At 40.7% G+C, this 23271-nt stretch overlaps 1 protein-coding gene across 5 annotated transcripts in view; it reads right to left on the bottom strand.

The window, feature by feature from the left end:
* LOC310765776 (FRAS1-related extracellular matrix protein 1-like) overlaps positions 1-23271 on the bottom strand; it is a gene marked incomplete at its 3' end in the record, with an annotated part of 128109 nt that overhangs the window by 4381 nt on the left and 100457 nt on the right. For 3 of the 5 annotated variants that reach the window (XM_083621208.1, XM_083621209.1, XM_083621207.1), the window contains 6 exons: positions 18697-18846; positions 16144-16436; positions 13655-13834; positions 10831-10946; positions 7233-7318; positions 3208-4005 (listed from right to left, as the gene is read on the bottom strand). In XM_083621208.1, coding sequence (XP_083477334.1) covers positions 3773-4005; positions 7233-7318; positions 10831-10946; positions 13655-13834; positions 16144-16436; positions 18697-18846 — 1058 coding nt within the window. Of the gene's footprint in view, positions 1-3207; positions 4006-7232; positions 7319-10830; positions 10947-13654; positions 13835-14512; positions 14814-16143; positions 16437-18696; positions 18847-23271 lie in introns of those variants that run through there. The other 2 variants (XM_083621210.1, XM_083621211.1) reach the window with 2 other exon arrangements.

Below are 23271 nucleotides of genomic sequence, written 5' to 3'. Positions count from 1 at the left end.
TATCTACAGGTTCCCCAATTCCCGGTATTAGGTGAATTCATGGAAGGTGAATCTGTCAAAAGCTGTTAGACAGGAAGCAAAAGTGGAACGTCATTTCCACCACACTGTACCTGTACGATTCCCAGACGTATTTGGCTGACCACTGTTGGAAACAGTATGCCAGGCATAGGCAAACTCGGCCCTCCAGATGTTTTGGGACTACAACTCCCATCATCCCTAACTAACAGGACCAGTGGTCAGGGGTGATGAGAATTGGAGCCTCTAAACATCTGGAGGGCTGAGTTTGCCTATGCTTGCAGTATGCAGAGCTAGATGAACTATTGGTCTGACCTAGCAGCCCCGTACATTCTCATGCGAATAACCTAAATGGAGAATATTTAACCCAGGGTTCACATTGCAACTTAGTTGTCAACAGGTGTCATTTCATATGTCTGTGTTCATTTTTAAAGATTGATAAATACATCAACATAATCCTACCAGATAAATTATCTGATATACCTTGGGGACTCAGAAATCTGGAAGCAGATTCAGCTTTACAGGACCCACTTAACTGATAAACAGTTTAGTAAGAATTCTCATTCATTGGAGATGATAAATATGTTAAAATACTATATTCTTTCCTATCAGACCCTATAGAAGTACTTACTGCAAATTAAATAGTCATTCATGTGTAAAGAAGAATCATATTGCATCGCCAAAGATAATATAGCATCCAATTCACATGATCTGATTCACGCTGGCCAGCATAAATTCAAAATAAGCATTACACTCAACTCCTCCTGAGCTGATTGTGGTCCTGTAAATTTTCAACATGCAGTAAAGAACAAATAGGGATTTGCAACCCATGTTGCTAATGGACGTGAGCACAAATCTGAACTCTGATTATTGCTTCAGTGCCACAGATCTGAAAAAATACATATGTATATATGCATATGTAAGCATATGTATGCATATTGAATGCAATCCCATCCATACTGTATTTAGCATTTTTTAGGTTTAGAGGTGCATTTCAGCATCCAGTGCTCAAATCAATGGTTGTTTCTTGTTTTCTTTACCAAATAACTTTCAAGTTAACTTTACAGAGATGTGGGGTATACAAGAGTGTTACCCACATTTTCTTCCCTGGTTCTTGTACATAGTGGTACCTCTTACATCTCCCGTATGGTTAAATCCATGAGTTCTAACCCACATCATATGCATACCTCTGATTTACATTTTAGAGTAGCCATTTTCAGGCTAAGCCTCATGAACCTAGAACATGTGAAGAAACTGAATCTGAATATGTTTTGTTTCAAAGACCACCTTGGCAGTTCCTCCCCTCCAAATTATGCTATAGAAAGTGGAGTCGTCTTCCTAGCATGAGTAGACACAAGTAATTTGATGCAGTTATTTAATAGTTGCAGGATCGGACTTTTTTTCAGCTTCAAAACTGCAGTTCAACAAGATGAAAAGTCCCATAAAGTAATAATAGAGATGATATATTAATTTTACTGTATCTTCTAGTGATTTGCAGCTTTAAGAAGGGGGGGACAATTTCAACTCTTATATAAATTTCCAACTGAGGGGCTTTATATTGCATATTGTATTACCAGAATAGACAGTTAACAGCACATCTGCTGGTAAGTATAAAATTGACACCACATCTGTCTACTGGTAAGTGTATAACATGTTGAATAGAATATTTGGAAGAAAAGGGTAGACGTAAGACTTTTAACTAAATTGTCTTCACAGTCCATAGCTATGAAATTGAATTTAAATGTATGGTGCATTGGCCAAATATATGTGGTGAATTCATTACTGATTTTCAAATTTCCATTATTTTATCATTGTAGTTTGCTAAAGTCACTATCACCTACCTCACTAATAACTGAATCTGAAATCAAGTAACTTTGCCTGTTTCATATGTTGCAAGTCCCTTTCAGCCATATAATTGGTATCACAGAACCCATTAAATGGACTGCCATAAATCGTTCATTCAGTTTGAATGTTGCGCTGATTTTTGCAGGTAGGCCTGAGGGACTGAACCCTACTACAGACATAGCTGTCCTTGAAGGCAAATCCAGGGCCCTCTGTTCACTACAGCCCACATAGGACAAATTGTAGCACCTCCTTTAAATAGGAAAAACCCCAGAGAGACTCATTTGGGGACACCATGGAGGTTGGAGCTGAATGTGCAACCTCCCCCTTGTGACCCCAGTGCTAAAGGCAAGTTCCCCCTGCCAATGCCATACAATGTGTGATAGATTAAAGGTTATTTACTTTGTCCCACTGAACTGATTGAAAGCCCACTAAAAGCAAAACCTGTTCTCATACCCTCATAGCCTAATTCCTTTTATCTCATGACCTGCCCTGAGTTTCATTTCTTATCTATGATAAAGGGCAGAACAATCCACTACCTCGGTATATGCAGATATGCAGGAAAAGGGTCTGGTACTGGGTACCATTGAGTACCCCAGGAAAAAAAGCACTGCAGTTATGTATATAATAGGCAGCTATAAAGCATTATTGGGTGGTGTTTCAATTTTGATCCTCAGTCTATTTCAAAGTTGATTTGGAGTTAAATTTCAGGTGTCTTAAATTTTAGCAGTTTCATTTCCGTAATATGGAAGCTGACACTATGATCAAATTGCACTCAAAGATGCTGGACTTTGGTCTGATCCAGCACGGCTCTTATGTTCTTATGGTATTTTGAAGCCCTAAAATCTCACTAATTATGCCTATTTATTAAAAGGAAAGAATGCCATATGGCCAATTAAAATTGAAATTAAACTGAGATCCTCGCCTCCGAAACTTGTGTGTTTGGGATGGGGCGGGCAGTCTTGTGTTTATTTTTTAAAATTACCAAATTGCAAAGTCTGGGATTTCACCCTCAGCAAGACCCAGACTGAGCTTTGAGCTCCTGTCTGAGACTGCCCTTGAGTTTTATTCCTTGGAATCTAATGGTGCACTAGCAAATCCTGATAATTGGTTTAGGATTAAAATGCAGAGCCCCACCACTCTTATGATTAACCAGAAGCCAAACTGCTTGTGTACAATGCTGACTTCCAACGAGAAAGAAAAATAAATTATGTAAAGGGAGATCTTGCCTTCCTGCAATAATCTTTGGTTAGAACCAGAGAAGGTAGACAGCAAGGTAATGCTTTTAGAGAGAAACCGTGCCATTTCTGGAGCAACAAGGTGCAGGATAATATAAACCCATGTGTGGTGCAAGGTAACAGTTATCCAAAACAGCAGGTAAACCTTGAGGCTAATAATTAACTAAAATATTAGTTTCAGTATTTCCCATTCTTAACTTAGAGAACATTTTTTTTCTTTTATATTTGAATAGCATTATTTTTTCTGTCCTGTGGCTTCATGCTCTTCTGTTTCACTGAAGCATGAATATCAGCATAACTTTCATTTTTTTATGAGATACCGCCACCAGCAAGACTAACACTAAGCCTAATTTCTGGCCCACTGCTATCTGGATCTACACAGATGTAAACTGATGTTCTCAAAAACAAAGAAACACAAAACAACCCTTTCCAATACTGCTCATTGCAGAGATGTTTGCTGTCTTCAGCAACATGTAAATCTTTGAATATGCAGAATCTGGCGAGAAATGAGTACCGATGTACTGAGAATCTTTATGTTTCTCCTTTGAGATGTTTTCCAAAGCAGTTTTACAATGAGTGTCTTGCATGACTTCATGGCTAGAATTTGTTGTATCCTTGTTTCTCCTCGTCTCCTGGTAATAATCTTGTGCAATTTTCTTGCCAACTTTACATACCAGCTAAACCGTTTTTGTATTTTCGAGAGAAGTGTCAGCTAATGAAGGAAGGGAACAAATATATCTTCCTTTCAGCCTTTGTCTGCATAGCCTTGCAATCCATTTCTTCTGCTTTTTCACAAAAGCACATTTCTGTTCAGCAGTCTTGCTTAGCTCCGGCCCGCTTTTGACGTTATGGAAAGTCACTGGTCGGCCATTACTCCACATCCAGCTGCCCGTTTTACCTTCGTTTAATCCTGAAATTGGAGACCCAGCAATTGTGAAATTCACTGCCTGTAAAGCAATACTACAGGAATTGTATTAAGCCCCATCAATACAATTATTCATAGGACAGACTCTTTGATTTCAGCATTATTTTACCCAACAGCAGATGCAAATGACCTGCTGGTGGCAGATTCATGCTTCCAAAAAATAGGTCAACTTTAGTTAGGAAAAGAAATGAAATCTAGCTCAGAAACAGAGCTCAAGCCTTACATGTATAAGGTCAAAGGTCAATACCTGGCCCTTCCAGTCAAAGCGATCTCAGATAACAGGACTGTCAAAGTTACAGATAGGTAGCCGTGTTGGTCTGCCATAGTCAAAACAAAAAAAAAAAATTCCTTCCAGTAGCACCTTAAAGACCAACTAAGTTAGTTCTTCGTATGAGCTTTCGTGTGCATGCACACTTCTTCAGATACACTGAAACAGAAGTTGCCAGATCCTTCTATATAGTGAGAAGGTGGAGAGGGGTAATAATCTCAGAAACAACCCAGACATTATAATTAAAGAAGCAGACAAAGGTGGAGCTGTCGTCATCATGAACAAAACTGACTACATTCAGGAGGCTCACAGACAACTTTCCAATACCGCCTTTTACATAAAATTGGACTCAGACCCCACACAAGAATACAAAAAAGAACTGAACAAGATTGTTAAGGAGCTACCCCCACACATCCAAGAACAGATCCTCACCAACACACCAACAGAACCTCGACCAGGAACTTTCTATCTTCTACCTAAAATACACAAACCAGGAAATCCAGGACGCCCCATCATTTCAGGTATTGGCACTATTACAGTGGGTGTCTCCGGTTATATGGACTCTGTTCTGAAACCATATGCCATCAGTGCTCCCAGCTATGTACGTGACACCACAGATTTTCTGAGGAAAATACAATCTTTAAATAATCTTCCCAACAACACTATACTAGCTACTATGGATGTGGAATCTCTGTATACCAACATCCCACACAACAATGGTTTACAAGCTATAAGGAACGCCATTTCAGATAAAACCACAGCGGACTTTGCCACCAAACTCTGCCAATTTGTCCTTACCCACAACAACTTCAAATTCGGTGATGACCTGTTCCTTCAGATCAGCGGCACAGCAATGGGCACCCGCATGGCCCCACAGTATGCCAACATCTTCATGGCAGATTTAGAACAACGTTTCCTAAACTCCTACCCACTCAAACCTCTCTTGTACCTGCGATACATTGACGATATTTTTATCATCTGGACACATGGTCAACAGACCCTGGACACCTTCCACCAGAAATTCAATGATTTTCACCCCACAATCAACCTAACAATGAATCAATCTATGCAAGAAATACATTTTTTGGACACTACTATAAAAATACAGGATGGACGCATAGACACCACCTTATACCGTAAACCAACTGACCGACAAACACATCTACATGCCTCTAGCTACCATCCCAAACATACCAAACAGTCCATTGTATATAGCCAGGCACTACGTTACAGCCGTATCTGTTCCAATTCTACAGACAGAGACTCTCACCTAAGAGATCTACAGCAAACCTTTTTAGAACTAAAATACCCAGCAGATGAAGTTAGACAACAGATCAACAGAGCCAGACAGATACCCAGAGAGAACTTGCTGCAAGACAGACCCAAAAAAGAAAATAACAGAACACCTCTAGTCATCACATACAGCTCCCAAGTTAAAACAGTACAACGCATCATCAGAGATCTACAACCTCTCCTGGACAATGACAGTTCTCTTTCTCAAGCTCTGGGAGGAAGACCTTTCATTGCCTACAGACAGCCACCCAATCTTAAACAACTCCTAACCCACAATAATACTACAACCAGACGTAACACGGACACTGGCACCAGAGCCTGCAATAAACCCAGATGCCAACTTTGCTGCCACATACACCCGGACAACACCATTACTGGCCCCAACAACATCACACATACCATCTCGGGACTATTTAATTGCTCATTGTCTAACATTGTATATGCCATCAAATGCCAACAGTGTCCTTCAGCTCTCTATATTGGACAAACAGGACAAACCTTATGCCAAAGAATAAACGGACATAAATCGGACATCAAGAATCACAAGACAGAGAAACCAGTAGGAGAACACTTCAATCTCCCAGGACATTCTATACAAGATCTCAAAGTAGCTGTATTACTACAAAGGAATTTCAGAAATAGACTGGAAAGAGAAGCTGCTGAATTGCAACTCATTACCAAACTTAAAACCATGGAGAGACCTGGTCTGAACAAAGACATTGGATTCTTATCTCATTATACATGACAAAGCCATTTTTCACCTTCTCACCCCTTGCTTTTTCCTGTAAGACCTATTGCAGTCGTTAAGAGTCGTCAACAGGCTCATCACAGCTATCTGCCAATCACCCATTCCCACCACCCTTCTGAGTAATACCCCTCCCCACCTTCTCACTATATAGAAGGATCTGGCAACTTCTGTTTCAGTGTATCTGAAGAAGTGTGCATGCACACGAAAGCTCATACCAAGAACTAACTTAGTTGGTCTTTAAGGTGCTACTGGAAGGAAAAAAAATTTTTTGTTTAGGACTGTGAAAGATTCTCTGCCTGAAATGATGGAACTATTGCCAGTCAGAAAAGGCAGGTCTCTGGGCTATATGGAATTGAGCACTGGTCAGATTCAATATAGTAAAGTGTATTTGCATGGCATTCCAAATTACCTCACTTTGCTGCAATACCGACAGATCAATGGTATACATATCCACCCAGATGGAAGTCCAATTAAAATCAATGGGTAAGTGCATATAGGATTACAGCTGGAATCTTTGGGGAAATCTTGTGCATATACATTTGGGAACAAGTCCTGCTGATACCATGGGATTTAATTCTAAGTAAACATGGATAGGATAAGCCTTAAGAGAAGTTGAACAGCTGCCAAATCTGAAAGGGAATGAAGTGACAGGTTTAGCCGGGGAGAATTTTTGTTTCTTTTGATTAGTTGTGAAATCAAAACACCCTGCTTCTGTACAAAGATCCAATAAAGATGTATAAAGTTATTTTGTGACCGAATATGATGGTCTGCTAGAACTGTAGCACTACCGTCTTTACAGGATAAAAGCACAAGTTTCCCATGTCTCAAGTTTTTAGATTTATTGAATGAAGTACAGCAAAGGCATATGCCACGGTATCCTGAATAGTTATTTTTTATACTTACCAATCCAAAATGGCTGCTTATTGGCAAATTTCCAAAGCCATGCCATCTCCCTTGGGGAATGAACACTAGCTAAATGGCCCTGGGACCTGTATATGAGACAACAAAGCATAACAATGATACCCAGTCACTACTCGGTTTGTTTGAGGGTGGGTCGGGAAATCTGATAACAATGTTACATGGGTGCTGACAAATGGGAGCTATCATGTCATAGCTTTAAACAAAAGAGAAAACAATAGAAAATATAGGCTCGGGCTGGCACTTCAGTTCATTCAAGGAATGTGCATTGTCTTTTATAGCAGTCATTCAATGTTCTGAAACTGTATAAGATTAAATAACCTTAGGTACTTTAGAGCAAAATCGCCAGAGTGAGATAGGTGTGGGATACTAACTTTCAGTGTGATTATTTATGCAATCAAAAGGTACTGTAATGTGTTTTAAGTGGCTGATTGTAGAGAATAACATTTCCAATCCCATCTTCACTCATGTCACAGGAAAGGAAATACATTCATCTTGTGCCTTGCCTGTTTGACCTTTGGAGAGCAGAACATTTGTTAGTATGGCTTTTTAATAATGAATCTTATTTGCATAACATATCATTCAAATAGGCCTTACTTCTGTAGGAATCATCAGAAGGACAACATATTCTGTAATTCTGAAGGTCACAGACTGTAAAACTTATTCCATAAAAGGTATACCACACATTGTGTAAGTTTTTTGCCCAGTCTTTTAACTTTAATTTGAAAATGCATTTTTCTCACTGGAATTCTAAGGAAGATAATGTGATACACTTTCATAATTTAGAATTGCTGTTGATTTTCTAGTCATCTCCAGTAGACAGACAGACAGATCTGACCACATTATTCCAATTCATAAGAAATATATCTGGCATTGCTGAATCATCTCGACTTTATGGGCAATGCTTCATAGTACAAAAAAAAAATAACTTTCCCAACCCTCTAATGTAGCATGATAATTCCTGATGCACATAGAATTACAAACTATAACATTGTTCAACTTTAAGCTACTACACTGTACTGTTGCTATTCTAGTGGAGAAAGTGTAAGAGAAATTTAAAAAGGGACCCTGAACCTTCCAAACAGGTTTTTCCCCCCTGTTTTAAATAGTCATTGGAAAAAGGTATTTTGCATTGTTTATATGACAGCAATCATTACCCTGCTTACCTGGGATTAAGCACCATTGAATTTCAACAAGACTTACTTCTGAATAGACCTGCTTAGGGTTGCACTGTTCCTGTGAATGCATTTCCCAGCAAAAAAAGAAACCCAAACAGCTTGCTCTTGCTGTTTACTTTTCAATTTAATGTAGACCACATTGCTGTAATTTATCCATCAAGCAATTATGATCAGTCCTTCTCTCCTCTTTAGAAGTCCCCAATTTACTTCACTTATTACTCTTTTTCTTAAGGCATTTTTTTCTTAAGAGATGGAATAAAGCAGTGTCCAGTTGTTGTTCTTTTAAACCTCACATCCTCTCCCTTTCCTGCTTGAATCTAATAAAAAAGTTAAAGCTTCGCAGATATTTGTCTTTATGGAAAACATTTGAAGGAAACAAAACAAGAAAAACGTTCTTCAGTTCTTGTGAGGTACTGTAAACAGCACAACATTCTAACTACGGAAATATACAGTTTCAGACCTTCATTTGCTTCCAGTTCTTTCCGGGCAACAGATTTGCCAACATATTTTGTTTCAGTTTAGTGGAACTATTTTCATAACTATCCTCAAAGGCTTTCAATGCAAGGTCAGACCAGCCTCATGCTGGAGTGGGGAGTTTATTAACAAGTGTGACTAAACCATTCCCTTGTTGTCCACTTCAATTTCCAGTTTGTCAGCAAGCATGAAAACTACAGACCATAAATGCTCATGGGGTTTTTAACCAGTTACACGGAATATTATGATGCCTATTATAGGGCAAAAAGCTCAACACCTTCAGGAAAGTGGATTAAAACAAAGTCAATTAAATAGTGGGCTGCCTTTCGGGGGGGGAGGAACTCATCACATATGGGAAAACAAAATTACTTTGTGTTATTATTTTCATTGCATTGGAAATGGTTTGCTGGGTATGTTTTTAAACTGCACATCACTCTGCTTTTTAAAGCTGTTCTGTGGTTCCTGTGTAATGTTACTGCATTATTGTGGTCTGGAGTGGCACAAGAAAGTGGAACATAAAAACCCTACCAGAACATTTGCAGTATAAAATTTTACAGGATTTCAGCAAGAAATTACAGGACACGCACTGATTAGAAATGAAGTTGTGTGTCTGTCGTGAATGGGCACAAACAGTTATGAAAAGGGAATCACATATAACTGCCCCAATACAATCATAAGCACAAATAATCATGCACACACACAAAATGACATCTGGAGGGGACGTTATAGGGTATAGGGCAGGCATGGCCAACTTGGCCCTCCAGCTGTTTTGGGACTACAACTCCCATCATCCCTAGCTAACAGGACCAGTGGTCAGGGATGATGGGAACTGTAGTCCCAAAACAGCTGGAGGGCCAAGTTTGGGGGTGCCTGGTATAGGGCGACAAATAAATTCAATAAATAAAATAAGAATGTGTTAAACCTGGATTTTAATCAAATGGTGTTACTGTTCCTAGGGAGATATACCAATACGTTTTTCAGTCAGAGTTCTTTGTTTCCTTTCAGCAGCAACACAGAAACACTGCTTAACAGTAGGCCATACTAGTCGTCCAACTAGACCACTTTTGCCTATTCTCTCCAGGGTCTCAGGAATACGACTGAAGCCAGAATCTTCCTGCTTTCAAAGCATGTATTCCACCATAGACTTATGTTCGGTGATGAAAGAAAGCAGTTTTTTTGGATTGATTCCTTTGGAAATCCCAACATTCCGACCCATTCTGTCCCTCTGTTAGGTATCAGCAAACATACTCTAAAATAGTATCTACCACTTCAATAGGGTTTTGAGGCCCCCCTTTTTAGTACTCACATGGGTCCCATGTTATGATGCCAAAAGATTCTTTTGTTCCTCCTAAGTTTTCTTCAAGTCAAGTATTCATATTTGTTAAAAATACTAACGATGACTTATTATTGACTTTCCCCATAGGTTCACTGCTACAATATTATGATGCAAAAGCTCTACCCCATCTTCCCATACAGTGGTACCTCAGTTTTCGAACTTCTCCGTTGACAAATGTTTCGGAACTCGAACGCCATAAACCCGAAAGTAAATGCTTGGTTTTCCAACAAGTCGAACATGCCACATGGCCTCTGTATTGAGTTTTCCATTTTGAGACTTCCATATCGAGTTTTCGGTTTTTGAACGTTTCAGAACTCGAACGGTCTTCCGGAACGGATAAAGTTTGAAAACGGAGGTACTACTGTATATAATTCTGTGAGGCCAAATGTTTTTGTAACCACTCCTACTTAAGACTCCCTAACATGTTCTTTAAATAGAATTTTTTTTGTGAGGGATGCCAACTATTGCGGCCCACATTACAGCCCTGAGTCCAAAAAAGATCTGTCACCATTGGTGCTCCAGTCCATTCACAGATGGCCAAACCTCAACAAATGAGTGATCAGTGACAACCCTTTTCTTTCGAAGATTCCCATACCATTTCCTGCAGGCTTTTTCAGCACTGTCCCAGGATACATTTCTAATGGAACTCAAAATGTAGCAGTGCTTGTCTCTGAGCGTCCAACTGGAAGGGCACTTCCTGGATTTAGTTCTCTAAGAAGGGAAAAAAATAGACCCAAAACAGTATGATTATACATCGCTGATGAACTTCATGCCTGAGCTCTCTCCCACAAAAAAATACCCTTGCTCTTTTGAGGAGCATAAATGGGCACATATGGCTTCTCAGATTATGCTTCCCATTTCATGCCTCTTAAGATAGGTATGGAAGCAGTTTACAGACGTGTGAAAAGCACAAGTTGGCTGGCATGTCTACGTGAAAAATAAAGATGCAACATTTAGATGTGCATGTGCATAAGGAGAGACAGCACATTGAAATGTTTTATTTTCATTCATTTATAAACATATTTATAAACCACTTTTCATAAAAGAAAAATAGCAGAGTGGTTTACAAGAATCATACAAAGAATAATAACAATAAAAAAACATATGGGCGGGTAGCTGAGTAGATAGATACGACAGGACAGGCAAACATCTACTGAGTTGTTGGCTGGGTGCATCACTGCAAGTAACCTGTCCTTATCATCAGGTCACATTAACTGGAGCTGGTCCCACAACACTGGGCTTAACATTGCATTGAATACCTCAGCTGGCACTGCTCCGGTAGCAGTGTCTAAGTCACTGTGGAGCCAACTAACCTCATCCTCAAATCATTTAGCCATTTGGTTACCATGTACTCCAGAGGTCAGGAATAACCAGTCTCTGGACTGTAGGGAACAACTTTGCTGGGCAGCTCTTCAAGGATGCAACTGAGACAGTGAAGTAGGCTCTTTTTATTTCCCTCACAGCTGTGTGTTAGGCCTGATTATGAGCCTGAACACATGCTCAGTCAGCTCCAGAGTGAGATCTACCCCACTCTTTAACCCAGTCAGTTTCATTGACCTCAGCTGTATAGGGGACAGACTTGATCAGTTCAGCAACATCTCCCAAGCTACTTTTCCTGTGAGCCCCTGCATTTTTTTCCCTAAAGGGAGAAAAGCAAACAAGGGGGTGATTTGGGGGGGGCGTTAACAGGGAAAGGCTCAAGCACCTCCTGCCCTAACATTGCCGTGATCACATTTTCGGGCTATATTTAAATTAAAAACAGTATGGCTGAGTCGCAGGTCTCCCATACATTGTCTAGTTTGGTCCATAGTTGCAGCATCCTTTGTGGATTTATTTGAAAGCAGACCCATTAAACTCAGTTGTACTTGCTTCCAAGTGAACATGTGTAGGATTGGGCGGCACAGTTGAAATTCTCATTTGGGCTTAAAGATTGCCTAAATCTTATTGAATAAGGAGCCTAACACTGAGCAGAAATGCAGATGTAGTGATGTGATATTTCTTAGCTTTTGGGTTGCAATTGTTCATAAGCATTTGGCGATAAAGATATGGGAACTTTTGGCTTTAATTTGATTCAGTGCTGCTCTCTTCCTCATGAGATTTTGATTTAATAGAGCCATTTATAAGTGGGAATGAGTGAACTGGAGGGTTAAGATTCTTTTAAACCTTAAACAAGCTTTTAAAGTTGTGAAATGGTGTGGATAAAAGCTGCACTCAGTTCTGACAGCTTGTTAAATTTTTATAGTCAGGATACCAGGACTAGAAATCCTAATTAATATCCCATCTCTGTTATAATAATCAAGCTACATTTTGATCTGATTGGTAGGGAGCTGAGTATGCAATTGTCCCATAATAGCATTTGAGAGGACAAGTTTTCATTTAGGGAATTGAGGGTGGAAAAGAGGTCTGCCCAGAAGCTGCCTCCCCAGCAAAAGAGGAAAAATATTGCTCAAGGACCTATAGCAGGGGTAGGCATTGTGGTGCCCCTCAGATGTTGATGGGCCACAATTTTCATGAGCTCCAGCCAGAATGGATTATGATTAGAGATGATGGGATTTGGAGTCTAATAGGACTTGTTGGCTACCCTGACCCCGAGACACCAGACCTGGATTTGCAGATACCACAGATGTCCACAGAAATGTCAAGTCCAACTGTGTACCACTCATCCCTAACGTGACCTACAAAAGACTCATACAAATGTGCTCTTAGTTGGTCTTTGAAGCAGAACAACGAAGTTGCTAACAAGTCGCAAGCAACTCTAGCAAAATCTAGTAGTTAAGTAGGCTACAATTGAAAGTCAACATGACGCAGTCAGGTTCAAATGTGGGGACCTGCAAGGCTAAATTTCTGGCCAGCCACAAAGCTCAAAGGTAGCCTTGGGCATGTCACAGGATCTTAAATCTACTTTTGCAAGGACCTATTTTAATTCAAGCCTATACACTATCCAACTAAATGGCAATAAGGAATCGTTTCAGTTTGCAATAATACAAACATCTGAAGCAGAAGGGAAGTTCCTTATTCCTGTTGCATACTCACACAAGTATTTCTATGGGTGTTATTAAAGTTCAGGGCAGGAGGAACAGGACATGAAATCAGTTCTAGAAGCATTAAATCGATACTGCACCGTAGTTAAAAGAAAACCTTGATTGTGGATTAAAAAGTGGGTTCTGATTAATTGATAATCCATCCTTTGTCTCTAGCAGAGGCAATAAAATTAGTTGGGAGACTCCGAGGCACTACCATCAGATTGCCCTGAAAACATTCTGCTGTGGATTTATAGCCTTTATATAATTTCAAATACAGCAAGGAATATAATGATTTATAATATGCACTGCACTCTAGAGAATCTATCTCTCTCCTTCCCTTGTCACCCAGGATTCCATCCCCGCCTGCTGCCGTACAACCTGGGAAGCTAATTCTACCTGCTTTGTACTCGACTGTAATGGGACAGGTTCATTCTTCATGCCCAAATCTCTCTGAGGAAGGTCACTTTGGTGTTGTAGGTGAAAAGGTAAAACAGGCACAGGCTCTCTAGCAGCTGCCCTGACGGCAGATGGCAAGATGAATTGTCCACCAGCTCCTGTTGGTGTAATTCCTTGGTACTGAAAATGATCAAGAAAAAATAAAGAGCAAGTGCATCTCCCTCCCGATCCCCCCCCCCCGCTGCCCCCAAGGACAACTCTATGTATATGGCAGCTGGGAACTCTGGATTCCACTTCACCAACACTAAGAACTGCTGCTGAACAATTATTGTAAAAGTTTCGGCATGGCCTGGAATTCTGGACCTGAGTTCAGTTTTTGACCCAACAAGTTAATATGTTTTGGCCAAGTAGCTTCACTTTTCTGTGGCATTGTGCTGCTTATTTTTGCAGGGATATTTCATAAAACTGCGCTTCAGTATATCTGCTATGGGAAATGTAAGTTAAGCACATGCCCCAAAGGCCTGTTGGAGATTATGCATAATAGCCAGAGAATGTAAAAAATTCAGTCCATATGGGCACATTCTCCAAGGCCTGTTGAGATTACAGTGGTACCTCAGGTTACATACGCTTCAGGTTACATACGCTTCAGGTTACAGACTCCGCTAACCCAGAAATAGTGCTTCAGGTTAAGAACTTTGCTTCAAGATGAGAACAGAAATCGTGCTCCGGCGGCGCGGCGGCAGCAGGAGGCCCCATTAGCTAAAGTGGTGCTTCAGGTTAAGAATAGTTTCATGTTAAGAACGGACCTCCGGAACGAATTAAGTACTTAACCCGAGGTGCCACTGTACATATATACTGATGAAGAAATGTGCACATGGATAAACTGCATGTACATTCTCCATGAGGCGAATGGTGAATGTGCACAATGGCCAATTATGGTGCATATTGAGCACTCAATTTACATCCCCCCCTTACACATGATTGAGGGTTGCACTTAATCCTTGTTCAGTTCAATATAGGACCGCCAGAGCTTGTAAGTGTCAAGTGCAAAACTGTTACCTAATGAGTAGGTTTGGAGGGAACGTAATGACTGTGACACATGGGCCCTGAAGACTGGTATTGCTTCAACATTTCAGCTTGTTGCTAGCTTTGGGAAGACCTTGCAGGTGAAAAACATACAAACATTGTGCTTTAAGCTGAGCTAGAGGAGGAGCTCAAACATTTTCAGCACCTCTGAAAAGTGCTGCCCCATTTTGGCAATCTTCCAGGCCATAGGCTGTATTCATAACAAGGCAGCTGCAGCCCTGCTCTGGTCATGACATTATCACAAAGTCTGTTCACAGGGAGGAAAGCATTCTGGTAAAATTGAATTAGCTTCATAAACTGGTCACATAGCTGCTTTGGATGGATAATTTGATTCATGGTGTCATCAAGCTAACTACATAATGCCTGGGCTCTGATTGGCTAGGATTGTGTCACATGGAAGAAGGCGTTAGTGACGTAATAGAGGAGGGAAACAAGCAGTGAAAAGCAGCAGAAAAAGGGGAACAAAATAGTGCTTTATGGTACCTCCTCTCCTCCCTGCCGCCTCACTTTCCCTGTGCAAAGAGATAAATGGATGATTTGCGAACCTGCAGCCCTGCCTATTCTGATCTTTGGTTTAGTGACATCTCAGATAAATGTGAAGCAGCCTCTTGGGCTACAAATATTTTCTTGGGTTGGCATGGCTCTTAATGACATTTTTTAGAACGGCATTAAGAGCATTGGTAATTTTTTAGTCATAAAATGTAATTACTAATCATATATACTGGAGGGAATGGCTCCACTTTGGCAGGTACGTGCAATGGACAACACCGAGTACATCCTTTTCATTCCACTCTTTCATTAGCAGATCCTTCCATGTTCCCCCATTACAACTTTTCTAAGTAGTTAATTCGCCCAGAAAGGCAATGATATTCATAATTTTATGGCGGCCTATTTTGCAACATCAGCAAGAAAACGGAGTGTTATTAATAGGATATCTTTTTGTTCTTTGCCCTCGTGTAGTAGAGAAGGCTATGTAATAACATTTGTTCCTACTGAAGGATCATTATCCTGGCCGTTTTGCTTCTGAAAAAGAAAAATGTAGAGGAAATGTATTTGGCTCCATTGTTCGCTGGTGTAAATTAAAAGAGGCCCACTTAAATCAATGGGGCTATATCACTTTGGATCTAGCAAGAGCCTAAAATCAGGTTTCCAGATTTGTACATTTACTAAAGTAGACTGTGGCTGAAATCCTATTCTCAGTTACCTAGAAGTAAGTCCCACTGAACTGAATGGAGCTTCCATTTGAGTCAGCAGGTATAGGACTGGACTGTAAATAACTCCTGCCCTTCAGCTATTAAAATTCAAGAATACAGACACCTATAACTATCCTACAGCTTACTTGCTTCCAGCTTACATAAGTCATTGCTACACTTTGTATATATTTAGATATTAGCTGTACATACCACTGGAGGATTGTGTTGAACTGCTTGATGCTTAGAATCAGCAAGAACTCGGAAATCCATCTTTACATGATCAGGCAGGTGTCCTGTCTGTGGAATATATCCTCTGGCCAAAGAACCATGATGATTATGGGGAAGATTCCTATTGTTCAGATGTTCTTCACAAAGGACATCTGCTCTTTCGCTTGCTTTATGGGAACGGCCAGCAGACAGCAGACTTCCTGAATTGCTACTAGTCCTTTCCAACATCTTTTGAGTGCCTCCATCTTGGAATGTTGTGGAAGAATCACAGTCACCTAATAATTAATTATGAACAAGGAGGAAAGCAGAGTTTAGAAGCACAAGCGAGCAAAATTAATGACTGAAGGGTTTTGTGTTACAGGAGAGCTGAACTGTGAAGAAAATGAAAGGCCATGAAGCCTCTGCAAGTGATTTCTTTTCTTTGGATAATAAATTTTAAGAGTGGAAAACTTAGGAATTGAGACCCCACAACAGCACCCCTTGAGAGGCTGCTACATGGTGGTCTTTGAATCTTTGCAATTCAAGGTCAAAATCTAAAATAAACCACAAATGAGATTAATTTTGCAATCTCAGCTTAATCTTCAGAGAACTCATTTCTGAGAGGGCCCAAAGCCAGATGCTGCAGACAAAAGCCCAAAACAACAGTGCTGCTTTTTGTGCCAGGACAGTGTCTTGCTTTCAAATTCACCACTGCAACGTCAGCTCGGGTTACAATTGTCACTTTAGGAACCTTCAAGGACAGACCGAGAAGGTTGCCGAAGATTAGGATTGAAGGGGTCATGCAAAAAATCTACACTGTCAAGAGTTTCTTTCTTTTCTTTTCTTTTCTCTTTTTTAAATCAAGCAACGTGAAAGAAATGCATAAATATAAAATCTGGAAGACGACTGAAGAAAGTGGTTCCAGTGTGCACGCAAGAAAGGAATAGGGAAGGGAATCTGTTGGCCACAAGGTGTCACTCTTGACCCAAAATTGGGTCCATCCATGCCTTTGTTTCTGGCAGCTGGAAATTTGGTTTAGCATCAGAATTACCAGGCGCTCTGGGTCTCCTAGAGTAAAACAGTGGGTAGTTCATCTCAGCATGAGAATTTATATATCCAAACATGAAATATACTGCCCGCTTCTTGTTAGCCTGCGTGGCAAACTCTTAAGGCATTACAATTCAGCTAAAGATAATGGTGACCAGCAGCTGAAAGTATAAAAAGGAAGACAGACATTTTAAAGAAAGGTAGCGCTGTCCCAGAACATGTTTTGACCTCAGGCGTCTTGAGAGTCGGAGGCCTGGTGCTGTGTTGCTCTTTCTTCTTGATTCAATTATAAGTGATCTGTATTAACAGAAACACCTGGATCAGCAGCCTTCAAGAAATTTCAGCTGAAAACAAACATATGGGGCCAGAAGGAGGAGGAGAGAGAAGAGGAAGGGAAGTGACTTTAAGGAGGGAACTCAGGTGGTTTGAAGCCAAAGGAGAATAATTGTTACCCGGGCTGTAATTGAAGGTGCAGAGTGCCTCTAGCAGGAAGACTTTTTTATTTTTTTAAAGAAATTGGAAAATGTCAAGGATTGTTTAAGTAAAAGTTGATTCAGCAGAAGAGCAGCTGCATGAAGAAGGGGAAACTCGAAATGAAGTTTAAGGTTTCAAAATTCTATCACAGCTGTATAAAAGAAGTGAGTTGAGACAGGAACGTGCAAACTTTGGATGAAAAGCTTTTTTAAAAATTCAGTTACAAACTTTCTTTTCTCTCTCCCCTATTTGTTTATTTTATCTGTTTCTTTGGTTTATATGCCACTTCTGAGGCAATATGCCTACCAAAGCAAAACAGGTTAAAAAAAAAACACACTACACAAATTAAAATTCACAGCAGTGGAACGGTTTCAAACCAAACAAGTACAAAATGCAAGATAGAAGTAGGAACATTCAGTCCAAAGCCCGAGTGAAGAAGAAAAACTGGCAGTGAAAACTCATGCAAAAGCTAGTACAGCTGTTTGTTGCAGCAACCCTGGCTACAAGTTCAGCAGGTGAATGGTGCATCTGAGACTGGGGGTGCTTCCCAGGCCCCTGTGGGGCAGTGTGAGGAGGCACTTCTTTGGGGGGCAGAGGGGGCAGCTCAGAGACCAGGGGTGGCAGCAATGGCTGCCCAGAGGACTCCCAAGGAGAGGGGAGAGGAGATGAGGCTGAGGGAGCACTCCACAAGGGAGGCTGTTCGAAAAGCTGTGAGGGCCTGCCAGCTCTGAAGGCAAGGGGTGACATAACTGGACTCCTGAGCCCCACAGGGGTGCCGCAGAAATAATGGAGTTAGTCAAGGCAGCTGTGGACCCAAGCAGGTTGAAAGTCTCTGCCTTAGAAGGAAATGTGGCCCTCAGGGTGAATGTTTCCTACCTCAATTTATCTCACTGGCTATCCTGAAAGCTGCTGATCAGAGGACTGAAATGAGAAGAAACCCTCAGCACACTAAAGTGGTGCTTGGAAATTGGATGGACCAGAAAGGCAAGGACTTGGTTGGTTCTTCCTGAAGATGTATTCAACAACTTGTCTTACCAGCCTTTGGATCGAGAATTTCAACAGTCAGTTCCCTCTTGTGTCCCAGTATTGCATTTTTAGGCTTGTTCAGTGTTATTTTAAACACTTCAGTGTTTTCTTCAAGGCCATCATCCTGAAGGAGGATATTCCAGATCTTGATGGAAACACCTGTCAAAAGCATAAGATCTAAATCTACAAGTCCTATGTTACATTTGAAAGTAGTTTTTGTATTGTTTTACCATAGGCACATAAGAACTGTCAAGAGTCTGCAGCAACACTTCCGAGCCAACTATAGGTTGTGGCCATAGACACTTGCTCTATACATGAACCATTTCCACCACAAAAAATTGTAGGGTTACCACTGTAAACCCTCAACAGAAGAATGCATCAAGTCTAGGAAGTTTCTACCAAATAGCTATCTCTTTGGTGTCTTCTTTTGCAGGTCTTCAAACAAGGAGTAGCATATGCTGGCTCATTAACAGTACAAGGCCTAGCTCTTCCTCCTTTCACATCCACCAGGCACCTGCTTCCTGCCACATCAACCCCAGCTTTACACAATTAGAAGCCAAAAGTCACAGCTTACTTTCTCATGAAGCAATTATGGGCTATTATCTCAAGGAATATTAAGGGTTTCAGCAACCTTCAAAATCTACAGTGCTAGCAGTGATTTGTTTATTTTTCTTACATTTACTAAGGTTAAGCAGACATTTTCCCAATCAGATCATTTTCGTATAATCCTGTATTTTGGGTGAAAGTGTTTAGCACGGACTTATGAATGAATAAGCCACAAAGGAGCATCTAACTCAATTCTTATTGGCAGTAACTTGGCAGAAAAGGAGAGCAAGAAGACTTCTGAATATCAAGGGTGCCCAGATTTTTACATTCCACCCCTGCCTGCCCATCCTTGTTCCTTTATCCTGTCCCACAAACACATTTCTACACCTGGAGCTCCAGGATTTTCAGAGCAGGAGCCGACCACGTTATGGGAAACAGCATGCAAACCCAGCAGATGATTTTGTGATATATCCTTAAACCCATGTTCTAATATGCTAGTGCCACAAAGGAGCCTTATAGCCTAATTTTCAAAGCACAATGCTGGCACCAGTCCCACTGAATAGAATCAGGCAAGTACAGCGGGAGCAATTTTAGGATTTCAGGATCCAGATGAAGTTTTATTCCTACCCTGGGCTCCCGTTCAACAAAGTACTTAACCACATGCTTAAGACCTATCAGGATTTTGTAGCACCAAGCACTGCAGAATATATATTCCTTTCCTTACAGTAAATAGAGAAGAGTAACCTGAATCCTCTAACAATGATGAAATTATATTTGAAAGCAAACTCATTAAGAAAGGTTTTCGGCATTGTTATGGGCAGAGACAAACATCTGAAAGAAAGAGAACTCTAAAGAGAGTTTTTAGGTTTTTAGTTTTTTCTCTCTAAGAGAGCCAGTGTGGTGTAGTGGTTAAGAGCGGTGGACTTGTAATCTGGTGAACTGGGTTCGCGTCTCCGCTCCTCCACATGCAGCTGCTGGGTGACCTTGGGCCAGTCACACTTCTCTGAAGTCTCTCAGCCTCACTCACCTCACAGAGTGTTTGTTGTGGGGGAGGAAGGGAAAGGAGATTGTTAGCCGCTTTGAGACTCCTGAAGGGGAGTGATAAAGCGGGATATCAAATCCAAATTCTTCTTCTTCTTCTTCTAAGGAGGAAGTGTCTCTCCTGCACACCCATATCTGGCAAGAAAAGGAGGTGTATTGCTAAACCAGGGGTAGCCCTTCAAATGTTGCTAGACTACAAATCTCATCAGCATGGCCAATGGTCAAGAATGATGGGGTCTGTAGTTCAACAAATTATGGAAGGCATGATGTTAGCTATTCCTGTGCTATGTTCTCACTTTCAGAGTACAACGGTAGTGACCGGTGTGTAGGTGCAGATCTGCAAAACCAGGCTCCCTATACTAGTGACACTGGCTTATGTGGGTGTGAGGCTGAATGCATACACAAGCAGGAGCACCGGACTGGCTCCCTTTGTCCATTCACACAGCCCTGCGTCTGCTGCTCCCCTGCTCTCCTCATCAGCATACAGGTAAGCTGCAGCGATACTCGTGTCAGAGAGGCATCTGCACAGTCTTATAAATAAGTGGAATCAGGGGGTGCCAACTTGAATAAAATATGGGTGGCAAGTAAGGTCCCCCACATAATCATTCACACACACACCATTTGAATGGCAATGTCCATCAACTTTGGGGGGGTCCAGCCCCCTCAAATATTTTATTGGAGGGCCAAAGGGACCTCAGCCCCTAGGAGTTCGCTCCTATGACCGGAATAGATAAATATATTTCACTGCCGCCATTTTATGTACATCTAGTGGGTCTGACCCACAGAGATTAATAAGGCACGTGGAAATATCCAGGCTTCTCCCCATAGCTCCCCCATAGCACTTCCATGTGCCAGCCCCCCTTAAAATAAATTCTGAGGTAATCAAAGGAAAGACAAACCTGGATGTTCACACAAGTTCTTGTGCTTGAGGATTTGTGGATCATGGCCAAAGAATTTTAGATTGAGGTGTTAATGACACTAGAGGAAAAATCTTCCTCATTCAAATGCCAATTTAATTAATAGTGCTAAAGCCTGCTCTAGGCCAAAAGTATCACTGATGAAATAGACAGAAACACACACCTGTCTTCTGAGCAGCCTGTGCCAGGAAGGTGAAAAGTTAAAAATCAGCTAATGGTGGAGGCAGTGAGGCCCACCTAACAATCTATAAAATGGTGGTGTCAAGAAATTACACAGTTGTCAAGTGCTAACTTGGTAACAGTAACACTAGTAAGTGTCTAATTACACCCTTTCCTGTGAAGTAACATAGCAATTAGCCAACAGATTCCATGGAAAAACAATGTTTTTTTCTGTAAATAAGCAATAAAGTTAAACTAGTGTGGTAACTATTATACGAAGCCAATAAAATTGGATTCTGGCACATGGGATGATTTGCGTATCAGCTGTAGAACACTTAGAAGTGTGGCTTCCAGCAGCACTATGAAAATGTCAACCTACAGACTCATTTTTCATCTTCATATATAGTTACCATGTTCTATATCATGTTGAAGATAATTTCCCAAAGTTTCATTATCTGGCAGCAGGTTTTCAAAAGGGCATTTTACACACGAGTAAAACAGCCAGAAGCATGACATGAAAGGTGACTCAGAATTTCCCATTTTTCCTAAAGTTCAGACCTCTCTAAGAAAATAGAGAAGAGGTTAATAACTCTTTATTGTAGTGATAGTTTTGCTTTCTCATTTGGTGAAATGACAAGAAATTTTATGTTAGGAACAAAATCAGGTGAGCTTAGGACAAAAAAAACTTACATTAGTAGAGCATACTACATTAGTCACAAAACTCCTCCCCTCAACAAAATGAAATGAAAAGTCTTTATGTTTTAACAATATTCTCTTCTTTGAGGTTCTTAGAATTAAGAAAATGTGGTGAGATATTAACGAAAATGTGTTTTACATGCAACATTTATTGGGATCAATGTAACAGCACAACGATGCAACTAATTTAAAATATGTTGTCATGTACAACATTTAAGCTAGTTTTAAAAAGTAACAGAAGAGACTCCCCCACTTCCTTTTTCAGTGCTGAGTTTGAGCACACATGAGAGCTCCCTACAGAGAGCTTGTTGGCTCACCCAATTGTTTTCCTGAGTCGAGTGCTAAGAAGGATTGCCTGTTCTCCTGATAGAAGCTTACAAATGCCTCATTGGTCACTACAGAATTACCCTAAATCTCTTGGCTGCTTTCATGCCTTTATTCACAATAAATCAGGTGGACCACAATTGAAAGTGAAATTTCCAGTGCTAATTCAACTATCCAACTATCAATGCCTTTCAAGAGCCTTAGCAAGCCATCAGCCTCATCACCTAATTCTGCATGATCTGGAGCTGATCATATCAACTAAGGTTGCAGAATTAATTCTCGGTAGACATGCATTAGATTGCACTTTGAGCAAATCACAAAAGACAGCAAAAATGACCCACATCAGAAGAACAAAAAGAATAGCATTGGTGACTTTCTTCTAACCTGGGGTTTCAAACAAATGGAAGCTAGAAGGCTAAATGAATATAACATTCCATTGATCATAGAAGGTAACCAAGATGGTTCCACTCATGCCCACCAGACCATCTTTCATTTCACACATCTTTTGCTCAGATACACCAGTAGTTGTGAGACTTTGGGGAGGGTGGGTTGCTGAAGAATATGAGCAAACTTTGATTTCAGCAGCCAATCCTTAATTGAACATGGTTGACAGCCAACTAGACATCATAATTTTTCTTGCTGTTACCCGGCAGGGTTCGTCTCCACTGGCACAATATTTCTCCACCTGTTTGGGAATGGTTCCCTAACACACTTCAGGATTTTTATAACACAGCCACAATGCTTAGCAGGTTCCCAAGACCACTTGGCTTTTCTTCCCAGACCCTCTGAAGGGAATGCAGAAAAGAAGAGGTAATGGGAAAGATCTGTTGTACAAACTACCTACCACTCACAATGTTGGATGCACTTCTCAATGTAAAAAGCCATAATAGACAAGTTTAAA

This window comes from Podarcis filfolensis, assembly GCF_964270895.1.
Source record: "Podarcis filfolensis genome assembly, chromosome: 6".
Lineage (NCBI taxonomy): Eukaryota > Metazoa > Chordata > Lepidosauria > Squamata > Lacertidae > Podarcis > Podarcis filfolensis.
The sequence above is the reverse complement of the archived record's forward strand: the minus strand, read 5'-3'. Positions and strand labels throughout refer to the sequence as shown.